Source organism: Pongo pygmaeus, chromosome 1 (genome assembly GCF_028885625.2).
Source record: "Pongo pygmaeus isolate AG05252 chromosome 1, NHGRI_mPonPyg2-v2.0_pri, whole genome shotgun sequence".
NCBI classification, from domain to species: domain Eukaryota; kingdom Metazoa; phylum Chordata; class Mammalia; order Primates; family Hominidae; genus Pongo; species Pongo pygmaeus.
In genome coordinates this window covers 36,399,862-36,419,852 of record NC_072373.2, presented here as the reverse complement: position 1 = coordinate 36,419,852, position 19,991 = coordinate 36,399,862, and the positions used below count along the sequence as shown (strand labels likewise).

Genomic DNA, 19,991 nt, shown 5'->3' with positions numbered 1-19,991 from the left:
CTCCTTCTGCATTCCCAATTGTTCCAGGTCCAAAGGCTTTACCAATTGACTTGGGGCGGGGCGGGGAGCAAGAATACCTAAGGTAGAACGAGGAAGGTCAGGCAGGCAAGACACCCAAGAGAGGGGAAGGGATGGTCACGAGGCTGTTCCAGGCCGGGGTGCAGCCTATGTGAGCCCCAGGAGCAGAGGAAAAAGTGCCTTGTTATTGTTTTGTTTTGCATGTATGTAATTACTGAAGAAAATGACAAGTTTTTCTTTTTGTCTCATATTAACTTGGTTTGGATATACAACATATAGTAGACAGTCAAAGATAACAAGCGAATCCTTTATAAAAGGATTAGTCTGGAAAAGTTAGATGTAGGCCTGCTCAGAGGCAGGGGGATGGACTCACTGACCCCTATGAGACACTTTCCCTTCCTTTGCATCCAGGCTCCGAATTTTCAAGGCCTCCTTTCTCTTCCTTGACTCAGATCGTCTAAGCTACCTAACCAATGGACAGCCTTCCATCGAGCGGTTCCCCATCAGCTTTAAAACCTACTTCTCAGGAAACTACTTTCACCATGTTGTGCTGGGGATTTACTGCAATGGCCGCTATGGCTCACTGGGCATGAGCCGCAGGGCTGAGCTGATGGACAAGCCATTGACTTTTCGGACTCTGAGTGACCTCATCTTTGACTTTGAGGACTCCTACAAGAAATACCTGCACACAGTCAAGAAGGTCAAGATTGGGCTGTACGTCCCCCATGAGCCTCATAGCTTCCAGCCCATTGAGTGGAAGCAGCTGGTCCTCAACGTCTCAAAGATGCTGAGGGCTGACATAAGGAAGGAGCTGGAGAAATATGCCAGGGACATGAGAATGAAGGTGGGTGCTGGGAAGACAAGGAAGCCATGCAGGAGAGCTCTTTTCCCATTCCTTTCTCTCTGCCTCTTGCTCCAGGCCTCCTTTTTCTAGGATGGTCAAAAATTTCTTGAGGTTAAAGTCTCTCTTTGCACATACTACTGCAAAGAAAGCCATCTAAAATCAATTTAGATGTGACAGTTAAAACAACGTCTTGTCCTGCAATTCCTTCTATGAAATCAGATCTAAAGTGTTAGTCATTTTATATTGAAGCTCTAGTTTGTTTTGTTTTGTCGATGTAATAGGGTGACCAATTGTACTAGTTTGCCTGGAACTGCGGGTTTTCCCAGGACATGAGATTTTCAGTATTAAAACCTGGAAAACCTTATATGCTGGCCTTATATAGACTATACTCATACGTCCCTCTTCTCTCTCTCAGTTTTACCTCCAAAGTGATGTGATTCCCGCTTGTCCATGTCCCTCCAGGGCTTGTGCAGTCACTAAGAGAAAAGGATTATGCTGACTTCAGGCCTGGCTATGTTTAGCACTTGTGGACTTCTCATCTTCACTCTGCAGGACCTGGAGTGGAGATTCCTGATCAATTAAAACCATTCTGTCATATGTGTGGGATGGGAGCATCAGAGGAAGAACAAGCTGGTTTCTGGGGCAATGTAGATGGGACTTTGCCTTCATGAGGAGAGGAACTTGCCAAGCAAACAAACACAGCCCCGGGGAGACTGAGGCATTGGGCGGTGTTCCTCTCTCTACACAGCACAGGGAGCACAATGTGACCATCTGTATATCTGTCTTGGAAGTGGTGCCCTTGCTGCCTGACAGTACAGGACCAGAGAGGAATGTGTGTGTCTCCAGCCTCCTTTTTTAGAAGTCCTCCTGCTCAATGCCTTCTAAACCATGGCATCATGATTGGGCTGGGGGGTGGAATGTGGTGCTGGAAGAAGACCTGAGGGTGGAGATCCCTTAGGAACCAGGGTGATTAACTCCTCACATCTCCTTCAGATCCTGAAACCTGCAAGTGCCCACTCTCCGACCCAAGTGAGAAGCCGGGGAAAATCCCTGTCCCCCAGAAGGAGACAGGCAAGCCCCCCGAGGAGGCTCAGCCAGCGAGACAAATCGTGAGTAATATTTCCTCTTCCCCAACTCAAAGCCCAACACACACATTCAAGGGGTTGTCCTGGCCCATGGGGGCAAAGCTGTGTCTTGGGCCTGGCATTTGAACTAGACAGCAATCTCCAAGAGGACTGCTCCTCATTCAGGGGACGTCTGTGGAAAAGGATCCGCTGTGCACATCACCCCCATTGCCACTTCTCTGCTGTTAGTTGCACACAAACGGAGGGATAAGCCCCAGGCAGAATGAGGTGAAGAATAGTCTGAAATGCAGGTGGTCCAGAGGGAGGCTTGGACTTAGAATTAGGAAAACTGGGGCTGGAACCAGCTCAACTGCTTGGGGATGTCTTTGTTATCTTTCTGGGCATAAGTTTTCTCACCCATAAAATGGGATTGTTAGAATTTATGAACTTTCCTGAAATTCTGTAGTCCTCTGTACCCAGCAGAAAGTGTGATTACCATCAGTGGACGGTGGCATCAGAGACACCCGCTGGCTAAGCTTCTTCCTTGGCTAACTCTACACTCTCCATTTCAGCCCTGAGGCCAGTGATCCCACATCTACTTCTTAGATCAAAATAACCCACTAAAGCAATGACAGATTGGAGATGCTGGGGATGCCCAAATTCACCAGTGATAATCCGCTGGCAAATATTTGAACTATAGCCATCCTGGGAAAAAATACTGCTTTTCTTAATAATAGCAGCATGCTGTGTCACCCAGCCTCTTGCCATGCTGGGACCATGTGGCACAGTGCATAGGGGGCTTGGTTGAATCCCAACTCTGCCACGTGTTAGCTGTGCAGCTGGGCACATCCTTCCTCCTTGGGGAGTCTTGGTTTCTTCATCCATAAAAGAGTATCAAATGCTCTCCTTGCCTATCTGACACGGTGGTTTGTAAAGATCCAAGTAGATGATGTAACGAGAGTGACTTGTCAACAGTGAACTGCTTTCACACAAGCACGTTATCATCATCACATCAATCCTGTACAGTGAGCAGGGAACATTTTACGAGTTTTGTTTTCAGGTGAAGAAACCAGGACACAAAAAGGGCTTGTTATCTTGTAGTAAGTTCTGTAGCTGGTCAGTGAGAAATGGGGCTGAAACCCAGGTCTTCTGATTCTGGGAGGTGGCAGGGCAGAGTCGGGGAGGGTTCTGTTTCGGAAGAACAGGACGGGATGAAGTATTTTCATTTCCAAGGAAGGTTCTTTACTTGCCCCATTCCACGTCCTACAGCCAGTCCTGGGTTCAGCAGGTACTGCCACGAGGGCCTTGGTGACAATGGCTGTCGTTCTGGGTTGGAAAGGAGGGTGTGAGGTGTGAAGCAGTGAGAGGTCAGGTGTTCCTGGTAGCAAGAGAGGCTGAAGATGAGAACGGTTTTGGCATAGGTTTGTCCTTGCAGGGAGCAGGATGGCTTCCAACCATTCACACATGGCTTCCTGACCCCAATCCTCTCCCTGATGCTGGCCACTGCCCTTGACCCTTGACCCTAACCTTAGCCCTTACCCTATCTCTCTCTCTCTGTCTTTGATTCAAACATCCATTAACTGCTGTCACTGCACAAAGTAGCGGTTGTCTCAGAGGACTATGAACATAGAAACTCTTCCCAGAGGGTCATTTAGCATAGAGTGAGTGACCCAGCAATAGCAAGTTGCTCATACAACAACTGATTTTGTCTGATTTATTATCTGTTTTGCCCAAGGAGGGCTGAGTCATTCCCTGAGGAGCTCCCAGTCTTCAGCAAATGTCGAGCAGAGTCTATAAAAGCCTGCCCTTCCCTTTAGACTCTAGAGTCCAGAGGACATGAAGGCCCAAGCATTCCGCATGGCAATGGATTCCTGCACAGAATGGTGGCTATTGATTTTGAAGACTAGTCCTGGTGGATCCATTTTACTTGGATCCACAGGGACTTTGCATTCACAGGGCATTGTTGAGTTTTTAACCAGGAAACGTGACCATAAATGCGAGGGGATGGTAAAGATCTTAGAAACCATGGTAACAGGATGATGTCAGGAGTCAGGAGGTGGTGGTGGCTGGTTTGGGAAATGTGGAGGAAGGAGAGTTTGAGTTTGGATGATGGGATGTGGGGTGCATCTTCGGCATCAGGGGAGCTGCTAAAAATGCAGACCTGGAGTTTGAGGAAGCTGGGGGATAAAAGTCGTATTGGAGCCATCTACTTGGAATTGCCAGTTGAAATGACAGCCAGATAAGTCTGTGAGCAAAGAAGGAAGAGAAAAAAGAAATGGCTGGGCATGGTGGTTCACGCCTGTAATTCCAACACTTTGGGAGGCCAAGGAGAGATAATTGCATGAGTCTAGGCGTTTGAGGCCAGCATGAGTATGCCACATAGGGAGACCCTGTCTTTACAACAACAAATTAGCCAGGCATGGTGATGCATGCCTGTAGTCCCAGCTTCTTGGGAGGCTGAGATGGGAGGATTTCTTGAGCCTGGCGTTTCAAGCCTGGATAGCGCCATTGCTCTCCAGTCTGGGTGAAGGAGTGAGGCCCTGTAAAAAAAAAAAAAAAAAAAAAAAAAAAAAAAAAAGTGATGTCAAGGCCCTGAGGAAGCCCAAGAAAAAGAGCCAGAACAGAAGATGGAAAAGGAACAGTCAAAGAGGGAGAGGATGGATCAGGACTGTGAACGCACCTGCACCTGCAGAAGACAGCTAGCTGTCAGAGTGCCGCAGCCGTGAGTGCAAAGCTACCTTCTGGTGTTGAGGCACCACTTGCCCTCTGCCCTCCTGCCCATCTGGCACACCAGAGTGGGCCTGGGAATGGGGAGAAAGACCAGGGAAAGGGAGTGGTCGCCTGAGGTCAGGAAGGAAGACCTGCAGGAAGAGGGCATTCTCCTCCATTACCTTCTGTCCCGCATGCCTCGGAGTCGACCCCAGCTCCACTGGGGGAAGCACAGGAGCACAGAGGTGATGGCTCAGGGCTCAGCAGTGAAAACATAAGCTTTTCAAAAACGATGAGAAGTGGCTGCAACAAGGTGAGGAGGGGTGGGTTTCAAGGGGGAGGAGGGAAAGTAGTGGGGGAAGGAGAAGCGCTATGGACTGGGGTGACATTTAGAGAGGCAGTGTTGAGAGGGCTGAGGGGCTGGAACCAGCCTGCGAAAGGGAGTGAGAGTGAGAGCTGATGGAGCTAATGCAGGCCAGGATTCGTTTATCAAGAAGGAGCCCTGAACAGAGATGCAGTAACCTGATTTCTGACTCCAACTCTGCCATGAACCAGCTTGCGGCTTTGAGCAAGCTGCTTCTCTGTGCCTATACCTGTGTAAGGGGACAGGGGACTTAGAGCAGATTACTCTAGGTAGTTTGTAAACTCTATAGAGTTCTCCTGGGGCTTTTGTCTTTCTAGAATTGGAAGAGACCAGAGTGTCTTTGGACACACAGAGAAAATAACCAGGAGAAAGAAATGAATGTTCAAGAACAAAGGGATTAATGGAGGAAGATACATGAGCAGCTGGGGTCACATGGTATGGAAGGCTACAGAGAGGGTTTAGAAGGTGGTGGGGGTGGGGGAGAGGGTAGGGCAAAGGAAGGGGGGACATTAGGGAGAGCTTGACATACATGAGGAGGTAGAAGTTGAAGGACTGTACCTTAAGTGGCCTTTATCCTGCCAGTGAAGGAGTTGAAGAAAGGGCCCAGCTGAGGACAGATAGATAGGCCCTGCAGTCCTCTTCTCAACTCTGAGTGTGCACCAGCATCACCTGGAGGGTTTGTTGAAATAGAAGACTGCTGGACCCCTTTCCCAGAGCTTCTGATTCAGCACATATGGGATGGAGCCTGAGAACTGGTGTTTCTAATGATGCTGATCCTGCTGGTCCGGGGACCACACTTTGACATCTACCGTTTGCTTCAGCAGCAGGCCTCCACCTGTGTTTGATGAATCAGAATGGGAAAACTGAGTTGGCGGTTGGCCCTGAAAAATAACAGTCACTGGCTGAAAGTACTGGGTCTGCTGAGAGGGTCAGATAAAGCCATTGGGTGTTATTTAGGGGCTCAGCCTTGTCCAGTGTCGCCTGGATCTCTGGATAACGAGGTTGTGGAGGTGAAGTTAGGGGGTCTGACCCTGCGCTGGCTCCCATGTTTGGGCCCCAGTGAAGTTATTCTGGGAGGAGCCCAGCTGGTCACTCTCCTGGGTGCCAGACCGGGCCTCCGGTCCTTCATCCCCTAGTCCATGCCCATATGCTAATCTCTGACTACTTCGTCATGCAGCCAAGGCAAGTGACCACCCCTGTGCCTGCAGAGGACAGCTGCTAGACTGCGTCAGTTGTGAGTGCAAAGTTATCCACTCTCCCGCTCCCCTCCTACCCTGCCGGCACATCAGAGTGGGCCTGGGAGTGGGGAGAAAGACTGGGGGAAGGGAGTGGTCGGTCACTTGAGGTAAGGAAGGAAGACCTGCAGGAAGAGGGGAATTATCTTCCATCACCCTCCTCCCTCCATGCCCCAAAGTCGATCCCAGCCCCAGTGGGGAAAGCCCCAGGAGCACGGAGATGATGGCTCATGGTTCAGTGAAATCATTAACTTTTCAAAAAAGGTGAAGAGTGACTGCCACCTGCCTCAGAATCCCCCTGACTCATGCCCCTGCCCTGGAGCCCTTCCTCCCGGGTAAACATTGATTCCCAAAAGTCCTCCTTCCTAAACTGCACTCAGTAGGTCAGAGTCTTTGGGGTTTTTTTCCCCACAACTAGGGCCGAGTGGCCTTGGAACAGTTTGACCATCCACAGAGCCCAGTTGGCTTGTAGGTGCCTGTGGACAATTTTGTATGAGCAAATCCAGTAAGACCATGGTTATTCTTGGTGGCAGAAACCCTTGCCACTTCTTTTCTCTTTCTCCAGCACTTGGAGGTTGGGAGGGAACTCTAGAGGGCAGATCTCTCAGCTGAAGTTTCAAATGGATTGAGGTGTTTGAGGAGGGAAGATTCTCTCCCTAATTCCTCCGAAACCTTGACTTCTGAGTTGCAGGGCTGGGGAAGGGATTGCAGGGGCTACTGTGTAGGAGGAGAGGGAAGAGAGGTGCGGGACATGAGAATAAGAAGAAGGGCTGTGAGAGGCCACAAGCACTGGAGCGCCAAGCCCCAGCTTCCCTCTCTAGATTCCAGCTCCGGCCATTCTGCCACACTAGAACTCAGGACAGCTGCGTTCCTGGAGGTATGTTTGGAGAGAAGCAGCTCCTCAGCTTCCACCCATGGCCTTCACCAAGCAGGCTTTTCTCCAGGTAATCTTGCTTTTGGCGAGGAAATGAGAAAGTGACAAATATGGTCTTGACCCAATCACTCCACAAACTCTGGGAATCTTAGTGTAAGATGGCCAGGACTAGGGTTTGGTGACTCTGTCCCCGTGCTATTCTGTCAGCATTACATAAGGCCATCGCATCATTTCTAAATGTGTTGGGTGTCATGAGGAAGCTTGGGAGGGGCCCAAAGGGTGGAAAATTACCATAACAGGCGAGAGGCCCATCAACTGTAGGGTCCCAGTCCCTGTCTGCCATGGATAATTTTAGTGGCATTATATCCCCATCCACCTCCTCCTTCCAGCTGGAGCGACTTCCAGCCTTGAATTCCTCTCCATTTTTGCACTTGTCTAAATAATCCCTTTGGAGAGGAGGATCAGTGTCACTGGGTTGACAAGAATCAGCTGAGTGGGAGGGCAGGTGACGATGACTGCGTAGCATCCGCTGAGACCAAGTTTCACGAGGGAAACCAGGACTCCCCCACCCTTCCACCCACGGGTCCTTTCTCACACTCTTCTCCTCTGGGAGTGTTTAAAGCACCTACTACACTGAATTGTCAAGTTTTTTCCTGTGGTTCGTAAAGAGAAAGGGAGAGGGAGGTTGAGATTCATGTTTCAAAGTCCATCTGTGAACTTAAACCAACTCCTTCCCAGCCCTGGGCCTCAGAACCCTTGCAGCTCTTCAATGAGGGGTGTTCCCAGGGGTTCTCAACTGGGTCAGCTCTGGGAGAGGAGGGTTAGAAGTGTGGTGGGGGGTGGAAGTGTTTGCTTCTCACATCTTGGTAAGTGAGGAGGCTCCTTGTTAGGGCCGGGGGCCTGAGATGGTAAATGCCCCGCAAAGTCCAGGACCACCCTGCCCAGTAAAGAACCGTTCCACCTCAAATGCCAACAGCGCCCTCACTGGGAAGCTTCAGCGCTCTCTGAGGTCCTTTCCATTTCTGGCAGTTCATGACTCTTGGCTTGCTGCCTATGACCTGGCCCTGGGTGAATTGGAGTGAGCAGATAGTGATTTTCTGGTTTTGCAGCCAGAGCGACCACGTGGAACATTCTTCTCAATTGAGGCCAGTGTTCCTGAGGACCCATGAGAACCTCTTCATCTTCTCTCTCTGTGCAGCTGCTTTTTTTCCCCGCTGTCTCTCCTGTTTTCTTTGCCGGTCATCTTTCTTTGCCTCCCCTTTTCTTTCTCTTTGATTTCCCTTCTTCATCATTGATCTCTGTGGCAGTTCATGGCTCCAGCAGGCTCTGTCTGCCCTGCTGGACACCCTGGGGGTCCCAGAGGTTAGTAAGCCCTGAAAGCCCATCTCCTTTCAATGCAGGGCCTTGAGCTGGACAATGGAATTCCTGCTCCATTCTGTCAGGAAGGATTACGTATGTCCAGACATCTGGTTGAGTAAGGGCAGAGGTTGTTTAATGAAGTCACTGAAAACAAATTTGATTCCATGGTCTAATCACATTGACTGGTGCCCAAGAAGTAATTCTCCTTAGATCCCAAATGAGAAATATCCCCAGTGGGAAAAGGAGATTTCCTTAGGGTGGAAAGTAGAGGGAAACAAACAAACAAAAAAGAACACTAGGAAGGCTATGAAGGGAAAAGCTAAACCTCCAAGATGGTGAAGGGGCAGTTTCTACTCCAATGACTGCCTGGTCAGTTCCCCCAGGGAAATTCATATGACACAGAGTCTCCAGGGATGCTTGCAGAAACCAAGATGGAATGATGGGCCTCATCAGAAAAGACCACCTCAGGCAGAGTGAGCCAGGAGCCTCTGTGAGCTCCCCAGGGTCACATAGGGTCAGACAGGGGCAGACAGGGTGAGGTTTCCTAGAGCTGAGGGGTTCTTGTCCCAGAAAGGAGAAGTGACATCAGAGCCTGGAAACTGTGCCCTGGAATCTCCAACAGTTGGCCTATGGCCAGAGTCTCCTGCCTGGGGAGGGCTCAAAGGGATGGGCACCGGCTGAAAAAGCTCTTCTGGGCTGAATCTGTCTTGGCTGAGACCTCCGTTTACATAGAACGTCAGCTGTCTGCCCTGGCAGCTGCCAGCAGCGGTGCCTTCCATCAGGGGAAGCAAGGAATGTGAGAGAGGAGCGGACTGGCCTGGAATGAAGGTGACAGGTGTGAATGAAGCTTCCCTTTCCCTGTGTCCGTCCAGCTGAGGCCATGCTCTGCCTCGGTGGCCTACCCAGACAGGCCGTGAATCCTAAATCGGTGCCTGGTCTGACCTGATTCTGGCCAGACTCCACAAGAAGGGGGGCCCTGGGGTCTTTGCTTAAACTTGTAAATGCTGGACCGAGAGCACCCCTGGTTTAGTCTCTTCCACACTCTTAACATCCGGGATTAAGAGTCTAACGTTTAGAGTGGCACTTTTCCCACACTTCCCTTCCTGGACTCCCCAGCCTGCAGGCTGTACCACCAGTCTGGCCTTTGTGTTTCTGTGTGAGGGTGAGCGCCTGCTGGCACATGTGCCCAGACATGGCCCTCAGTCAGAGGTGCGGAAGAGAGACTGGGTGGTTGAGGGAACCCTGTGAACTTCCTCTCCGTCCTGTTTCTTTTCTTAAACCTCATCTCTCCCAGATACACCCTTATGCATGTTCAGCCTTGGGATGTGGTGATGTCTCCACTCCATCATTTTCTGGTTCTGAGGCTTCTTGTGGCTGCACAGATGGCACCATCTGGTCAGGCCGAGCTCCCCCTCTGCACCGAGGCTGCCTCAGAGTGTGAAGGACTTGGTGTGCAGCTGTCAAAGTTGAGACAGCAGTGGCGGAGAGTAGTAGGATTTTTGACAGAATAACTTCTCTGTGGAACCACCACCCTGTTCTCCCCAGCCTACCTCCTGCTTTGAGCAGCCTCCGTCCAGCTGGCTCCAGGAATGCAGACCTGTCATTGGGGTTAAGCGTAGCCTTGGGGCCAGGCCATCAAGCTTTCACCCTAGTTCACTCTGAGTCCATTTACACCACAACAGGTGAGGCTGGGACTGTCCGTGCATGTGGATATCCTTCCTCCTGCAAAGTGAGTCAAAGTAAAGTTTTCTACTCTTTTTCCCCTAAAACAAAATGTTGCCTGAGAACCTTGAAAAAAGAAAATTATTTCATTTCTTTGCCTTGTTTGGAGGAGGATGGCAGGGAGGTGGGGTTGGAGAAATATATTAGTCTAAAATAATAACCCTGGATCTGATGAGAGGTTCTGGGCAAGTGCAGACTTGGCTGAATCATCATCCTAGTGCTCGTGTTTCTTAAAAATAAACCCCCTTGCAATATTCTAATTATAGCTGGGGGAGCACTTGGAAGAGTCCTCTCTATACACAATAGCTCACCCAACTCTGGCCCTGAGATGAGCTGGCAAGGACTGAACGACATTTCTGGCTGGGCCCCACAGGCAGGTGGCATGCTGTGATAACCTACTTCTGCCCTATGCCAGCCAAGGAAATTGCAGCCACGGTTGCTGTAAAAGAAAAGGATTTCGTCTTCTGGGCAGTTCACCAGGAATCTCAGTTTAGCTCATTTTCTGCCAGTATTAGCCCTTTTCTTCTCCTGGGTTATGGGTACTTAGTGGAAGGTGGCAGGGGTGGGGATACAGAAGAAGAAGATGACCTAGTCCCTTTCCTTTGGAAGCGCTCAAGCTGTTGATGCATTCAGCTTAATGAGTAGGCAGGTTCCCCACATGGCTTTCAGGGGTAAAGCAAACCCACTCCAATACAGAAAATAAATGTTCTTCCTGCTTGTTAATTCTGAAAATGTTGTCATGGTAACTTGAATTCCTGGCTTAGGACTTTGTCTCTAAAATAAAATATCTCATGATAAAGGTAACAGATGATTCCCTATTATCCATTTACATGTTAGTGAGAATTTGATTGATAAGTACATATTCCACAGTGGGATTCATAGATGAATTTCCCTCGTCCCTCCTTTCAAATTGTTCACAGTCTCTGAGGCAGGCATAAGGATTATGAATTGGCAGGATTCTTGAACAGATGTTGTCTTAGTCCATTTTGTGCTGCTGTAACAGAATACCTGAGACTGAGTCCTTTATAATGAACAGGAAATGTATTGGCCCATGGTTCTGGATGCTGAGAAACCCAAGATAAAGTGGCTGACATCTGGTGAGAGCCTTCTTGTTGCACTGTCCCATGACAGAAGGGCAAACAGAGGGAGAGAGGAAAGAAAGAGAGCAAGCACAAGTGTGCAAAGGGGCCAAACTCATCCTTTTATAAGAAACCCACTTTTGAGAAAATACTAATCTATTCATGAGGGTGACGCCCCAGGATCCACACACCTCCCACTAAGCCCTGCCTCCCAACCCCACTGCACCGAGGATCGAGTTTCTAAACCCAGGAACTTTGGGGGACACATTTAAGCCATAGCAAATGTACCAAAGAAAATGCCAGAGCATACGGAGCAAGTAGTGGATTGTGATGGTGGGAGTCAGAAAATACTTCCTGAGGTAAGTGACATTTGGGATTGCCTTCTAAGGATGAGGAGATGTCGGGGAGAGCATTCTAGACAGGAGACAGCATAGGCCAAGGTGCAGAGGCAGGAGTGGCCATGGTGTCCTTCTCAGATACTTGGAAAGATGCTTTGAGGTGGCAGAGGAAGGGGGAAGTTTGCATTGTGGTTCAGGGTGTGGGCTTTAGATTCTGGGGACCAACTCTGGCTCTAACACTTGCTAACTGCGTGACTTTGCTTTGAGCAAATTCCCTACCTTTGTACCTCCATTTTCTCTTCTATAAAATGGACAATACCATTATCAACCCCATGGGTTATGGTGAGGATTAATTAATCCACAGAAACCTCTTAGAACGATGCCTGGCACATCATTAAGTGCCTAATAAATAAAAGCTATTTATAATGGTGATTTCCTGGTACCTGGAAGGCATGGGAAGACTGGTGCAAGTGTGAGGGAAAAGACTAAAAAAAGGAGTTCAAAGGTTCCCAAATTAAATTTCATCTATTTTCAAATGTGCCAGTAGCAGAACACAGGTAATGGTAAAGAGTGAAGTTTAAGAAACACACAAACTACAAAAATTTATGGGCTGAGGGGCTCCAAAGTGAGGAATTAAGGTGAGTGGCCAAAAAGTGGCTTCTCAAGGAGGTGGCAGGCCTGTGGCTAGTTAGCTACAGTGATCCCAGTGAGCCTCTATGACAGGGATGAGCAGATGGGCTTTGTTTTCTCCCTGAGCCTACCCTGTAGGCTGTTCTTGCCACTGACTTTCTAGGAGAGACTGTCAGGCACAGGACTGAGGGAGAGAGAACAGGTCAGTGCAGATCTAGTCCAAAAACTTGAAAATACTATGAAGCTAGTGTCTTATTTTCTTATATGAAGGGCAGCATATTTAGAGTTTCAGAAGGAGGAGAGGTGTGACTTGGTGTTGAGGAAGATGCCAGGCCAGGAAGGAAGCATATGTAAGAAAGCTTCAGCAACTGGGATGAGCTAACTGGTAGGTCCTACAAGGACCATGGAACAAGAGAGTCTCTTGTTAAGCACATGCACTGCTTAATTTTCAGAGACAACAGGAGATTTAAACAGCTACCATGGCTTACGTCCTACATAGTTTGCAGGGTTACAGGGAAGAAGACTGACTCTTAGAAGTGAGTATGACTCCTGACTTCATTTGGACTGTGGCCATTCCTCCCGAATTAGAACTTGCTAGGAACATGTTCTCCATACTCCACACAGTAACCTTCCTCAGGTTGACTTAGCACCCACTGTTAGTGGATCAGGTTTGGCTAAGGTTAGGTGTAAGCTGTAGCTTAAACATAATTCACTTTTTTTTTTCTTTTTTGAGATAGGGTCTTGCTTTGTTGCCCAGGCTGGAATGCGGTTGTGCAATCTCAGCTCACCACAACCTCCACCTCCTGGGTTCAAGCGATCCTCCCATCTCAGCCTTCCAAGTAGCTGGGACTACAGGCGCACGTCACCATGTCTGGCTAATTTTTTTTGCATTTTTTTGTAGAGAAGGGGTTTCACCATGTTGCCCAGGCTGGTCTGAAACTCCTGGGTTCAAGTGATCCTCCCTTCTCAGCCTCCCAAAGTGCTGGGACTATAAGCATGACCCACCATGCCCAGCCATGATTCACTTTTATGTAAAAGCAGCTCAACAGAGGTGGAAACAGGCTTCCTGCTGCGCTGCCATCTTTAGAGGTCATCTTTTTTTTTTTTTTTTGAGACAGAATCACACTCTGTTGCCCAGGCTGGAGTGCAGTGGCGTGATCTTGGCTCACTGCAACCTCCGCCCCAGGTTCCAGTGATTCTGCCTCAGCCTCCCAAGTAGCTGGGACTACAGGAATGCGCCACCATACCTGGCTGTTTTTTTTTATTTTTAGTAAAGACAGGGTTTCACCATGTTGGTCAGGCTGGTCTCAAACTCCTGACCTCAAATGATCCACCCACCTCAGCCTCCCAAAGTGCTTGGATTACAGGCCTAAGCCACTGTGCCCAGCCCTAGAGACCATCTTGAGGTCTCCACTCCAGCCATTGCTTCCATGTTCCCATCAGCAGGAAGAACAAAGGAAAGAAAAAGATGAAGGGCACATACCAGTTGTCTTTTGAAGATGTGTCCTGCTAACTGCCACACCACACTTCCATTTAAGTTGGCTACAACTTAGTCTGAGGCCATGCCTGGGTACAGGGAGGCTGGAAGATGTACTTTGTATTCAAGGCAGCTATGTACCTAGCTAAAAATCAGGGATGGGAGACAGGGGTGTTTTATACTAAAGAAGGGAAGAGTGGATGTTGAGGGGCAACTAATAGATGCTGCTGCACACAGATCGTTAGATAAATCAGTTATGAAAGTCTAATACAAATGTAGTTTATATTTGGATAAAAAAATATGCTTACCTAATTACAAAACCAGGAAATGTAGTGTGGAAATAATATTTTACTAGCTCTAGGAAATGACCCGCATTTAATCTTTTTCTAAAGCAAGGACTACATAGGTACTGCAGGTTTACCCTTTTGCCTCATCCTGCAGGCAAACTGAATTTTTGATTGCTGAATTTTCTACAAGTGGGGCACACTGTGGAGAAGTGATTTACTTTTCTAACCATATTTGCATCAGGCTGATGCTAATGTATGGGGAGTCTACTTGAGAAAGTCTCAAATTAGCTATTTGTAAAGATGACACCACCTCAGGCAAGGAGACAAAATGGAGGCTCACTTCAGGCTTTATGAGAGAACCAGATGCATATGGACTCTTTAAACCTGACTTGTGTGTAAGAACCCTAGTTCTGTCCACATTAGTGGGCTGAGGGCTAGGGTAGGAATATAAGTTTGAATCCCCAAGCAAACATGTGTTCCTTTTCCTGTCAATCCAAAAATGGTCCTCATAGTGTCCTCTGGGGGCCACTCCTCCAGGCCTGTAGCAGTGGCTTTGTTTAAGGGAATGGCTAATCTCCAGGGCATGCAGAGGCTGGAGGACACCATCCCCTGAAGGATGGAAGCCTTGAGCTCTGATACAATGAGCAGGAGCCTACACACTGAAGTGTAGGGATTTCTACTGGCAGTCAGCTGTGTTAATTAGCATCATGTGTATGTCAGTCGCTATGGGGAGAGACACAAAGAAATAAGAGGCATAATTCCTGACCAATAAAGGAGGGCACATGGTCAAGCTAAGAAATAAGGCCCATGCAACAGATAAGTAAGGTTACAAGTTATTTGAGTAGGGCCTAGTCAGGGATGGTTTCTTGACCACCTTGAGCAGTCAGGTTTCAGAGGGAATGATCAGACTATTGATGACTATTCCTTCCCATTTCAGAGAGAGAGACAGTGAGAGAAAGAGAGAGAGAGAGAGAGAGAGAGAGAGAGAAAGAAGGGGTAGTGGAATTGCTGGCAGAGATTAATGCCATTCACTGAGCTGTGCTTTAGATAGAAGCTAGCTGTTGATTTCTAGTTCTATCAACATTGAATTAGTTGGACCACTTTTATGCCAGGGAAAAACCATTAGATGTTAGGAAATCTTTCAAGGGCATAAAATAAGAAACCTTCTAACAATTATATTTTCTCTTTGGTCTTTTTTTTTTTTTTAAATACTTAAGAACAAGGTTCGGCTGGGTGCGGTGGCTCACGCCTGTAATCCCAGCACTTTGGGAGACCGAGGCCGGCAGATCACCTGAGGTCAGGAGTTGGAGACCAGCCTGACCAACATGGTGAAACCCTATGTCTACAAAAATACAAAATTGGCCGGGTGTGGTGGCACATGCCTGTAATCCCAGCTACTCAGGAGGCTAAGGCAGGAGAATCGCTTGAACCGGGGAGGCAGAGGTTGCAGTGAGCCAAGATTGCGCCACTGCACTCCAGCCTGGGCAACAAGGGCGAAACTCCGTCTCAAAAAAAACAAAAACAAAAACAAGGTTTATATTTAACCTAAACATGTCTTTTTCTTGCAAAAATGGATGTGAAACTTTTGAATTAGAACTCACTAGCCATATTGAACATCCTAAACTTGATTCATGATCTCAGTTCTCTTATCTAAGGTGAGAAGAGGCTCATTAAGAAATGGAAAAGTTGTAAGATACATTGTGAGATTGTTGAGGCATAAATGTATATTGGAAGTCATTTAGGACGCATCTTTAATGAAGACAGATGATGTGCTATTGATGTGAATGTTGTATTTCCCAGCTTGAAGTACTTTCTCACATGACTTTGCATAATTGCTTAGTTGTAGTTTTATGTTGGAAGTGACTTTAGCACGTTTTTAGGGAAGAGATGTTTTGCCACTGAGTGATTTTCCACACTGACATGGTTTTTCAGATGAATCCTAAGATTCACCTTGATTTTATACATTCAAGCCTGAACATTAACCCTTTCCCTGGGAACGTGAGTCACCTTTGATTCCTGGGCTTCCTCCAGGACATGAACACTAGGAAGCCAATGTTTCAAGGAGAATTTGACTCAGATTGTTGGCTCTACTGTAGTGTATGTGACTTTTAGACCCTTGCAAGGTTCAAGAGTACTGGGTTTCAAAAGCTATAGTGTGACCAAATTTAGGCTTAAAGCTGCAGAAGCTCATTCGACACCCTGAAAACTTTTTTGAACTCTACATTGAAAGTCTGTTAAAATGTTCCTTAAAACCTTTAAAGGTGGACTTGAACAAGAAGTAGAGTTGTGAGCTAAGGCTGGCAGGGTGGGGGAATGGGAGGATGAGACAAATACCAGAAGGATTAGGAAAACCGAGTAGAGGACCTTGAAAATGCTGTTGTCTTTCTTTGTCCCATCCCCTCTCCTCCACCATATTTCTGTCTTTTACCCTTAGGCCTGCACTGCCTGAAAAGAAGGTGGCTGATCTGAGCACTCTGAATGAAGTGGGCTATCAAATCCGAATTTAGCCAAGCCATACCGGCCAGCAAGAGGGTTTCTGTGGTGCTTCTCTCTGCACTTTACCCAGCATCTTCAGGAGGAACTGCAACTATTTATTAAGAACTTGTGAATTTTATTTTTAAGGATTCACCTGGAAATAGAATCTGAGTGGGTGGTAACCATTAGCTTTAAAAAATTCACTAAAAGGCACCATGAAAAGGCTGAAGTAATAAGCCCCACTGGGGTTGGACTATGTCCCTCACTCAAGATCTTAAGGATAACAACCATAACTGAAGTTTTATATTTTTCCATTTACCTACTTTCTTTTACTTGCTTTGAACATTATGCCTCACCAATAGTAAATGTTCATGAAATAATCTCTTGAACTTTTGGTATAGTAAGGTAACTCTAACAGTATTACTGTCTTTTTCAGCAATAACAGAAAGCAAAAATGGGTGGGTTTTTTTTAAGCAGTTATTACCTCAGCATTTTGACATCAGATATGCAAACTTAATGGCGTTTTGTTTTTTTATATTCTATTTGTATTCTTTCCCCAGTATTTCCCATGGGGATCTCCACAAGTTTGGAGTTTTTTCCTGGTGCACACACGTGAGGAGATTTAAGGTACTATATGCAAGTGTTTTACTAAAAAGCACTGAAATTCTTCTGGCAATACAAGAACCATTTTCAGGATCTTGGAGTTACTTCCTTCTTAATCCTTCTTAAAGCATTCACTGATGTTTTTGTTTTTTCAAAATGAAACAAAAATATCACATTGAGAAGCTAGTCTGTGTTCTGTCACTAACATTTAAACTTTGCAGACTCTAGCAAAAAGCACAAGAGGTCACGTACTATTATACAAATTTAGCACTACTGGATTACCTCTGACACTAACACACTCAGGCAGAGACCAGGAGTGATCAGCAGGTCTTCAGAACCAAAAAACCTTTCTGTTCACATTTCATCATCTGATTTTTAAACTGAGGCAGGCTTTGATTCTTCTGAAGGATGAAAAGAATCAAACTAAGGGAGGACTCACTGTTAAAGATGTGTTCTGATGTCTTATATTAAGACCAAATGTGACATGATGTGATTATCTTCCAGTACTTTGCTTTTAGGTACCATTTCATGACATTTTAGGAATGAGTATTGGAAAATATAAAGAATTAGAAAAGCAGCACTTTTTTTTTTTTTAAATGGAAAAGTCTTCGGTCCAGTGTTACACCTTATAGTGTGATTAAATCCCTAAGCACAGAATGAATGTCTGGCCTGCATATGGTAGTTAGTGTAACCTCTGGCTGCAGACCACACAGGACAACCCTAACAGCCTAGTCTTGTATGGTATAAGTATCAAGAGTACAGCTTCGATTTCATTTGCTTTATCTTAGCAACAATGCCAACTCAGGAGACCAGACGGCTGATTTCAGTGAAGTCTGGTAGTCAACAGATGTTATTTCAGTCTCAGTGCATCTCCTCTGGCTTTCTTTGACTGAAGATGTTTATAGGAAGGAAGTTAAAAAAAAAATCCTCACTGAGATTCTTTACCAATTCTTTACAAGATTTCTGGGAGTGACAGGGAAAGCAGAAGGACTTCAAAGCAAAAAGAGCTTACTTCACCCTGAAAATCAGTATTATTAATGAAAAGTACTGTTTTCTTAAAATAAAGAAGTCTAATGTCCTTTAGATGAACAAGACCTTCAAGTATACATCTCCATTAGATTAAAATGTAGCACAGGGTTAAAAATTATCAGTTTAATCTCTTTAAGAACAGTATTATCAGAGTTTAAAATGAGTTAGCTCTGTTTATCTTCACACAGAAAACCCATTCACAGCCCCTTGGCCACATGTATTCAGATGTTTGAAATAGTGAATCATTTCATTTTCATTCTAAAACAATACTGACTTAGCCATATACCTTCTGTTTGTCAATCTGAAACTTGCTTACATCTAATAAGTAGACCTCTTATAACACTGCAACCATTCTAAGAGTTAGAATTTATTTTTGCCAAGTATTAAGTACTGTTACATCTAAAATACAGAATGTCAAATGGTTGCATACCTTGTTTCCCACAACAAGGAGGAAAAGAACAGGAATAACAAACTCTGTAATATGCTGATATAGAAGCCTTAGAACTGCCAACTGGCTTGATGGTTCAATTAGTAAGCTAATTTCTCCCACACCCGCTCCTTGATTTTTAGACTAATTTTCCCAAAGCAAGGTTTAGTCACACAAACTTGAAAGTACATTTAAAATGTTCTTAGTTGTCATCCTACTTTTATTGCCTATGGAATATGCTAATTTCTAAAAAAAATATGGGAAAGGCACCAAACCCCTAAATTCTAGTGCAATAATTAAAAAACAAAACAAAACAAAAAAACCCAACATGTTATATGCACTCCCCTCCCAAAGCTGATTTTAAGACTGGCTAGAATTCAACATATAAAAAATAAAACTATGAAGTGATTTGAAATTGGTTTTAAAAAGTTCTTAGTGCAAGAGAAATTTCATGTTTAAGCCATCATGGCAATATATGCAAAGTTTAAATGAATGACAGAAATCTTGATTTTAGACTGTATGTTGTGCTGTTTTGAGTACACTTTATTTCGGAAAGTGGTATTTAGTATTTTCTATACACTCTGAAATCATGAGCATTTCACTTTTTCTAAGTCAATTATTTCATAAGGATTTTATTAATAGATATTGGTAAATAGAACTTTGGAAATCTTAATTCAGAATTCTTACTATACCTGAGGCTTTTGTAAGCTATAGTTTTATGTACAACCTTGTACAGTTTTTTTGACATACAATTCAGAACTTTGTTTATTCTCTTGGACTTTGTTCTGGCCAATACATTTTTTTTAAATCTTTAAGAAGAACTGTGATTGTTTTAGTGGGTATTTTTCTAAGTAAATGAAAACTTGTATAATGGTATTTTAGAGAATGCCAGATAAGTGCATGTTTCGAGTTAATGTTTTTCTCATCACTTGTATGTTTCTAACACAGCATGGGACTTTAATAAAACCATCCTGGAAACTTAAGGATTGTTTTTCTTCTAAATATGTAAGATGTGGCCGGGCTCAGTGGCTCAAGCCTGTAATCCCAGCACTATGGGAGGCCAAGGCGGATGGATCACCTGAGGTCAGGAGTTTGAGACCAGCCTGACCAACATGGTGAAACCCCGTCTCTACTAAAAATACAAAAAATTAGCTGGGCATGGTGGCGGGTGCCTATAATCCCAGGTATTAGGGAGGCTGAAGCAGAAGAATCGCTTGAACCTGGGAGGCGGAGGTTGCAGTGAGCTGAGATCCCGCCAATGTACTCCAGGACGGGCGACAGTGCGAGACTCAGTCTCAAAAAAAAAAAAAAAAAGTAAGATGATGTGATTTTTTTTTGGTCCTCTTATTATATACTTATTCTAGTGAACCTATTTATCATTCTTTCACCCTTCTTTCACAATCTGCAGACTCTATATTAAAAACTACTCTATTACTCTATTTTGACACATCTCAATT

At 45.8% G+C, this 19,991-nt stretch overlaps 1 protein-coding gene across 2 annotated transcripts in view; it reads left to right on the top strand.

Annotated features, from left to right (window-relative positions):
• The window catches only part of VASH2 (vasohibin 2), a 41,102-nt gene extending 21,585 nt beyond the window's left edge, over window positions 1-19,517 (top strand). For both annotated transcript variants that reach the window (XM_054487653.2, XM_054487669.2), the window contains 3 exons: window positions 481-862; window positions 1,856-1,971; window positions 16,435-19,517. In XM_054487653.2, the coding sequence (XP_054343628.1) occupies window positions 481-862; window positions 1,856-1,971; window positions 16,435-16,507 (571 nt within the window). In that variant the 3' untranslated portion in view covers window positions 16,508-19,517. The remainder of the gene's footprint in view (window positions 1-480; window positions 863-1,855; window positions 1,972-16,434) is intronic.
• Window positions 19,518-19,991: the final 474 nt, after the last annotated feature.